At 35.4% G+C, this 8,581-nt stretch overlaps 1 protein-coding gene across 1 annotated transcript; it reads right to left on the bottom strand.

The window, feature by feature from the left end:
• Nucleotides 1-310: 310 nt before the first annotated feature.
• LOC147391214 (tubulin beta-7 chain) lies at nucleotides 311-7,527 on the bottom strand. The gene is made up of 3 exons (XM_086459511.1): nucleotides 7,004-7,527; nucleotides 2,913-3,182; nucleotides 311-1,245 (listed from the first exon to the last, which is right to left on the bottom strand). Exons 1-3 carry the CDS (start codon nucleotides 7,395-7,397, stop codon nucleotides 575-577), a joined length of 1,335 nt encoding a protein of 444 aa, XP_086315637.1. The 5' UTR covers nucleotides 7,398-7,527; the 3' UTR covers nucleotides 311-574.
• Nucleotides 7,528-8,581: the final 1,054 nt, after the last annotated feature.

Raw genomic sequence — 8,581 nt, 5'->3', positions numbered from 1 at the left:
CTTTAGAAGTCACAAAGTTTCTCTCTCCTCAATTCTGTAAAGGTTCTTTGTTTGAGTAGATGTATAATTATTGTTAACAATTGAGGGTGTTAAGTTGTTAAATCAGTATAAGACTAGCATGTGCCATTAAAAAGTGTACTTTATTTAGTGAAGAGAAAAAGTAGGAACACATTGATAAATAGTAAAGTGTAGTGAGAGAACATCGATAAATACCCGGCTAGAATAAAGTGGATCTTATTCCTTTTATAGTTCTTACTTCTAATAGCTTAGCATTTTTTTTTTCGTTTGTTACCAAACCACACTATCCACATTTTTAAAAACTTTAAAATTTCCAACAGACATATACATAGGAAGCTCAACTGTCCAACTTAATAGTACAAAGTTGATAGCCAAAGATACATCAAATATCAATAATTAACTCTAAAAGCCATTTACAAATGCATAGAATATAAACAATCCCAAGAGAACACAAAAGGCTAAGAGGAGAAACATCGCCTCTATTACCTTATTTAATTAATAGCCCACACATAAACAAAGACATAAAAGTCATCAGACCATGGAAACACACCACCAACTAGTTTTCCTCCGCCACCTCGTCTTCATATTCTTCCTCCTCTTGAACAATGGCATCTTGGTACTGCTGGTATTCCGATACCAAATCATTCATATTACTCTCCGCCTCGGTAAACTCCATCTCATCCATACCCTCTCCTGTATACCAATGTAAGAAGGCCTTCCTACGGAACATGACAGTGAATTGTTCTGAAACCCTTCGGAACATCTCTTGGATCGATGTGGAATTCCCCATGAAAGTTGATGACATTGATAGTCCTGTAGGGGGGATATCACATACACTCGATTTCACATTGTTAGGGATCCACTCGACGAAGTATGAAGAATTCTTGTTTTGGACATTGATCATCTGCTCGTCCACCTCTTTTGTGCTCATTTTGCCTCGGAACATGGCTGAGGCAGTGAGGTAACGACCGTGACGTGGGTCCGCAGCGCACATCATATTCTTGGCATCCCACATTTGTTGGGTGAGCTCTGGGATGGTTAGTGCACGATACTGTTGAGAGCCACGGGAGGTAAGTGGTGCAAAGCCAACCATGAAGAAATGAAGACGTGGGAAGGGAATGAGGTTAACCGCTAATTTGCGAAGATCAGAGTTGAGCTGACCGGGGAAGCGAAGGCAGCATGTCACTCCACTCATGGTAGTCGAGATCAGGTGGTTGAGATCGCCAACTGAGAAAGACGATAGAGTCACATTAGTAATTAATGGTGAAAAATCTTTTGTATATTTATCCCGAACTGCAATTTACTAGGAAGAGGCACTGGACAAGGGAAGGAGAGACCATTTATAGTTGAGTCATGCTCGAGTGACACTAAAAATGACATCCATTCTCACATTGCTGATGTGGAGGTGGACACAAAAATCATAGATGCGTTTTCACTGGCATCTCCAAGGAAAAAGCATTTATGAGTCAGTACACACATCCATGCCAGCAATGTGTTAATTGATGTCGTTTTCAATGTCACTTGAGCATTTTCCTTTATTTATAGTTGATATGTGATAAACGGACTAAAAACACCATACTCAACTGACGTGGTATGTGCATATAATCATATTTTTTCCTCAAGGCACATAGAAAAAATCTATGGTTCTGTGTACATTCTACGTGATAAATTCAGTATGATTTGATATATTTTTTTATGAGTCTGCTTATATTGTTCTTTATAGTTGAAAGACTCTAGCTTAACTATGTTATTTAGGCTAGTCCAACTCTTCGAAAAAAATAAAAAACAAAAAGGACTAGCCATTATTGAGAAAATTACTAAATAACTAGATATATTTTGCCAAAATTACTGAATTAATTCTTTTTTTTTTTCTCTTTTGAAAATGTTCATCTACCTGGTTTTGTAAATTCTTTCTTATGAAAATGATTATTTGTTGTATTGTACAGTGGTTGTTGTCTAGATTAATTTATGAGTTTATCTTTATGCATTACGTGAAAAAAGGGATAAATTCGACTCTAAGATCCGTTGAATTTAGCTTTGTTTTCACATAGTGTTTAAAAGAGTCGCATGGAATTTACCCCTTCTTTTACATAGTGATTCCCTTGAGTTATTTGTAGGTTTATAGAAGGGTAAAATAAGTAAATAGCAAACATACCTCTCATACAATAAATCATATTGATAAAATAAATAATTATGAAATTGGATGTATGATCATTCTTGTTTCTAGTAACAGAAATATTACTGATTCAATATTTTTTAAATTATTATTTAATGAAGTATCGGACAGTGTGAGTGGTATAGACCTCGTTGTAACAAGATGTAGTTCCTGGATGACGGTGCATTTTCAAGTTAACTCAATGGATAAGTTGACTCAATGATTGTCAAGTTGATTTATTGGGGTCAAGTCACCTTCAAATCCAATAGAGTCTAATTGAATCGACCTAAGCTTCAAGTAGTCAACTCTTAATCAAACTGGGTCTCAATTTTTGAATTTTTCTTGCCTCAACCGTCTGTTGATGAGGCTCTCTATCAACATGACCCCTTTATGATTTGAGGGAAAACACAGATTTTCTCCAGATTAATTTCAATCTTATAGTTATTAATACACATTTTCCTAGGGATACAATTTTGTTAGATTCTACCATCTTAACGGTCATGTTGATGGAGAGCGTCATCCCAACCGTGTGTGATGCTCTCTCTCAGTATCCAACATACAGCTGAGATAGGAAGATATTCCTTGAGATTTCATTTCATTGAAAATAAATTCATACGAAACTAGTACTTTTTCCTCCCATCTCAGCCGTTGGTTGGACGAAATAACAGAAATCAGTATATTCTTATAATCTCAAAGAATTAATTAATTAAGGGATAAGAAAGGTGAGAAATTAACATACAGCTAGGATTGGTGAGCTTTAGGGTTCTAAAGCAGATATCATAGAGAGCTTCATTGTCAAGAACCATGCACTCATCCGCATTCTCAACCAACTGATGTACGGACAAAGTGGCATTGTAAGGCTCAACTACGGTGTCAGACACCTTAGGTGAAGGGAACACGGAGAACGTCAGCATCATCCTGTCAGGATACTCCTCCCTGATCTTTGATATAAGTAGGGTTCCCATACCCGACCCGGTCCCACCACCAAGAGAATGGCAAACCTGAAAACCTGGACAAACAAATAATCATTAGGGATCGTTTGGGAGGGGCAGCTTAATTTGCCTTCAATTGATTAATAGGCTCGAAATCATCTGGTCCAACCAACAGATGGGATGGGATGGGATGAGTTCGGGGATGGATTTTGAGACCTTCAAAAGCTTGGCTCTAGATCTAGTCACTCTCCATCAAACAGAAGGCTAGGATAAGAGGAAAAATACAGATTTCCAACCGATCGATCAGTACTGATTTTCTAAGGATTAGTTACTTTTCCTATGGATACATTTTGTTGGGAATGCCTACCATCGTAACAGAAAGTTTGATGAAGAGCCTCAACTGTGGGTTCAGACCAATATTCTCCTTCAAAATTTTGATGGAAGTACGGGAGAAATATTTGCTCACACCTACGATAGATTTGTCGAGGAGAGACAATGGGAAAAAGAGGAGTCGGTTTTAACTCATAGTGCTCACACACGTACTCCTCATGCTTGCCAGGTCAAGCATACAAGGGTAGTTTTGTAACTAACGATAACGATGGTACTTTTATAAATTAGAAATCTTATTCAATACATGTGAGTACATGTAATACGTGGATCCCAGAGTTATGTGAGCAAAATAATTTTCGATAAAGAAGGGGGCTTGAAAGTCTTTTCCAGAGAGGCCAATATTCATTCCTGAGACAAGAATAATATGCATATGAATTTATCAAAATAACCCAATGATGAGGGATATTATTATAAAAACATTAATAGGGTACTTTAGTAATTTTTAAAATTAAGAAAATATTATTTTTCATTCGTCATTCATGATCATAGATTGTCGGAAATAATTGTAATCAGTGTTGAAAAACCTGACTTTGTGAAGAAGAGGAGAAAATAGTAGTTCGGGTGTTTCAAAGACTTTATACAGGTGAGAAGGGTCCAGCATTATTGGGAAAAGAAAAATTTACTAAATCAATTATTTAGAGCCTCCCAAAATTAGGGGTGCACTTTGTTCGGATTTTGACAAAATTGAAATCGAATCAAACATGATCAGTTCTATAAATTTGAAATCGAACTAATCCAATTACCGTATAGAACCAAACTAATCCAAACCAACCTTGGCTCAGATTGGTTTGGATCGGATCTCGGTTCTCATACTTATTATTTTTAATAGTAAAATTAAAATAGTTAAAACTTAAAATTAAGCAAAATAAATATTAAACAAAATATCACGCATAACACAAAAATAACAAACCTTTAATCCGATCTTACATCGGTCTACCTATGCACAAAAAATTACTGGAATTTATTAAAAAAAATGAAAATTCCATGAATATTTCAAGTGGGGGAGTGATCGATAGAGAAATTCTTATAATTCAAAGATTTGTAATTAATGAAAGAGGAAAAAATAAATAATATTAGAATCATATTGAAATATGAGTGTGACACAAAACACTCATAAAATGAAATAAAAAGGAAGTTGAAATTCATTAGGAGAAAATCGTTCTTTTTTTTAAATCTATTGTTAAAGCATATAAAAATTAATACAATATATATATATATATATATATATATATATATATATATATATATATATATATATATATATATATATATATATATTATAATAGATACTTCAGATTAGTTCGAGTCTCGGATTGGTTCGATTCTATTATACTCCTAATCCAGAATTGAACCAAATTAATCGGATTATTTTTTTTTACAATCCACACCCGAACCAAGCCATATTCAATCCAAACCAATCCAATCCAAAAGATTTCGGATTGATTCGGATCTCGGATTTACCCAATCCAGTGTGCACCCCTACCCAAAACGTAGGGACTATTTTGAAAAAAGACCTTTTGGTCGTTTAACTAATTTATTTGCATAATTAAATACTGTGACTGATACATATATAGGGGTAGGCTGGAAGACTACATTTTTAAAATTTTGTTTTGACTGAATAACAAATTCTAAAACCCCACCGACACACCTCGATCTGTGTAGACTTAACCCCATTGAAGTTCCACGTGACTCAGTAAGCAAACTTGTTGACTCATGAACTCACTGATTCAACTAGGACTGTCACGGAGTGGGCTTGAAAACTCGACTGATACTTATTAGGTTAAATTTATTATTATTTAAAATAAAATCATTATTTTGACTTTTGAGTCATGAAATGTTGTTGACTCATGAACTCACTGATTCAACTAGGACTCTCATGGAGTGGGCTTGAAAACTCGACTGATAGTTATCCAGGTTACAGTTATTATTATTTAAAATAAAATAAAAACAAATATTATTTTGACTTTTGAGTCATGAAATGTTCAGATATTATTAATAATTCTAATATATTTATTAAACTGACCTAATCAACTCTTGAATTTTTTTTTTTCTTTTTTTTTTATGATGGGCTCCAGACTACTAGGCCGAACTAGTAGGGGCGAAGCAACTGGCCTCTTAGAGCACATTATCTCCCCCAAAAATCCCTTAGGTATGGGAAACCAGACAAATTTGGTAAGTAGGGATATGTCTTTGGGTGACAAATGAGCTCTCCTTTTTTGAAATCATATCATGAATCATTTTCTATAAATTTCAAATTTTAGATCACAGGTCATCACCAACTTTGTATTGTGATAGGTGTCTTGTATTTTGTAGATTATCCCAAGAGTTATTTTATTATCCATCCTAATGGAGGATGGAGCGGTACAAGGGAACGTGACCCCTACTAGGGATCCAAGGTGATTCCCCTGAAGGGGGTTTAAGGATGGTGTCTCGATCTACTATGGCGGAGCTAGGATTTTCTTCCAGTGGGGGCAAACTTATTATTAATTGAAGGGGGAAGGGACAAAAATTGGAGGAAGATGAGGGAGTGGGGGCAACAAAGTCAAATGGGATATGTTAGTAGTTCAAAATGTAAGGGTATCTAAATTTAAGCATAAATTTAGAGGTATCTAAAATACCCAAAAAAGTTGAGTGTGCAGCGATTTCCTCCAATGTCTCTTTACTGGCTCTGCCCTGCCGATCTGAATTGTATACAACCCAATTTGTAATCCAGCCCTTAATAAATAGACTCTTTGGATACATTGACTATTTTGTGTCTCCTGGTGGGGGCTTAGGGACAGTGTCCCGATCTGAATTGCATACAATCCGATTTGTGATCCAATCCAAAAATCTGACCTTGAACAAGTAGACTCTTTGTATACTTCGACTATCTTGGTTGTGACCGTTAGAAACTTCCATGGATGTAATTTACATGATAATGTAGATCTCATCCGTGTATTAGGCAGACTATCGAATAATGTATATTCTCTATGTTTTGTGTGTACTCAATTTTTTATTTCTTTTTGCTCCAATCGGTGCCTTTGGTGTCTGGACTATATTTCTCGAATTGAAAATTTGAATTGAATGTCTACCTAAGTTGTGTAAAAAAAAAAAACTTGCAACTTAAAAAAAATACTGGAATGACATAAAAGGAGACACAAATGATGTGGTGGCGAGAGCACATAACCGTAAATGCTTTTTACTTGTATCTCGCAGAAAAGCATCTACGGTAATATACACGACACCACGTCATTGTGTCACCCCCGTGTTTCCCTTTGTGTCACCCCGACATGACTCATATAATATATAACCAAATAACTGGATCAAGTTTCGATTCCGACTCAATGCATTTTTTTAGCTGACTTGGCAAGATTGACTCAACAATTTCCGAGTTGATTCAGTGAGTTTGTTCATTTTAGTTTGGGTGGTGAGCAACTTAAAAAAAAAAAAAGAACCGAATCGACTCAACGTGTTTCCAAACTTAACAGAAAGAAGCACAGGATCGGAATAGACAAATTTGAGCAAGTACCTTGCAAGCAATCACAATTCTCTGCCTCTTTACGAACAACATCAAGAACAGAATCGATCAATTCGGCTCCTTCTGTGTAATGTCCCTTAGCCCAATTGTTTCCAGCTCCATTTTGGCCGAAAACAAAGTTATCAGGCCTAAAGATCTGACCATAAGGACCAGTCCTTAAGCTATCCATGGTTCCTGGTTCAAGATCCATTAAGACAGCACGAGGAACATAGCGACCGCCACTAGCTTCATTATAGTAGACATTGGCTCTCTCGAGTTGAAGGTGAGAATTTCCAATGTAATTTCCTTTAGCATCGATCCCGTGCTCATCGCACACAACCTCCCAGAACTTGCCACCAATCTGATTTCCACATTGCCCGGCTTGAATATGGAGAATTTCCCTCATTTTTTCTAGAAAAAAAAAAAATTACACTTGAACTTGAAAGAATTCTTTTTCTAGGAAGTAAGGTTGATTTCTCAATAGAAATCAAAAGAGTAGAAGTAGAAATAAGGAGTAGAGAAATATGAGATGGAAGATGGGCTTTTGTAGATGTGAGAGAGCGAGAGGTCATGATAATTTTCAAGTGTTACGTTTGGAGGCTAGTGTGTCAACACCAGCGAGGGTGGTGAGCTGGACATGGAAGGATACACCGAAGCCACCTTCAATACGAAAGTACTAATTTATCCTTATCTAAAATATATTTCACTTTTTTCATTTCTTTTCCATAATTTTATTTATTTAAATTTCCACTAGATTGTACATTTACTTCAACAAAAATTAGAATCGAGATATGGATGAAGTCTTCCAATTTTTTCTCTTTCACAAACGTCGGCTTATTTTTTCCTTGCTAGAATTTTACACTATTCAAAATTTACTCAACAAGAACACTACAACTAATAATGTTCATATACACCAATTGAACTCATGATGTATGTCTCAAGAAATATGTGAACATGATGATCCATAATCAAGTTATTAGAAAACGTTCTTTATATCATTGAGATAATTGACTTCAATAAAGAGAAATCATGTAGAAGAAATTCATCATCCCCTTGTATTTGAATTGGATTTATCTTCCTTCTTAATATTTGTAACACCTTAAAATTTCAATGCATATCTCAAGGTAATTAATAGCCTTGTTATGTGTATCTCAACAATTTTGATTTTAAAAAATCTAAGAATACTATTAGGTTAGTATCGAAAATTTACCCTGTAGACATTTTATTTTTGCTTAGGCTGAGTTCGAGAGCATCAAGAACCTTCCAAAAATGGGTTTGACTCAATATTTTCCACGAAGGTTCAAGGCTCATCAATCAAGTAGCAATATGACTTGAAGACCATTTTCAAAGGAAATTTTAAGTCTGGCAGAACCTTATCTTCGGCCAAGTCATTTTTAATCTTTGAATAACCTCACCAACACCTAAGGCAGTTTTTGGTATGACTGAACCTTAGTTTCGCCTAGGCCATTTTTTTTTTTAGCTTAGTTGAACCTTAAGTTCGGCTAGGCATGAATTTGATTAAATTTGGCATTTGCAAATTCATGTGTGGTCGAATTTTCTTAAGGGAAATGACTTCTTGATCCATCACCT

The sequence above is a fragment of the Akebia trifoliata genome, chromosome 11 (genome assembly GCF_017979445.1).
Source record: "Akebia trifoliata isolate Shusen 1 chromosome 11, ASM1797944v1, whole genome shotgun sequence".
NCBI classification, from domain to species: Eukaryota; Viridiplantae; Streptophyta; class Magnoliopsida; order Ranunculales; family Lardizabalaceae; genus Akebia; species Akebia trifoliata.
This window is presented reverse-complemented; position numbering and strand designations above follow the sequence as displayed.

Excerpts from the sequence above, each read along its gene's own strand:
- LOC147391214 (XM_086459511.1), bottom strand. The coding sequence starts at position 7,397 with ATGAGGGAAATTCTCCATATTCAAGCCGGGCAATGTGGAAATCAGATT. Across the intron at positions 3,183-7,003 it reads GAATTGTGATTGCTTGCAAG|GTTTTCAGGTTTGCCATTCT; the intron begins GTACTTGCTCAA and ends TTGTTTGTCCAG. Across the intron at positions 1,246-2,912 it reads AAAGCTCACCAATCCTAGCT|TTGGCGATCTCAACCACCTG; the intron begins GTATGTTAATTT and ends CGTCTTTCTCAG.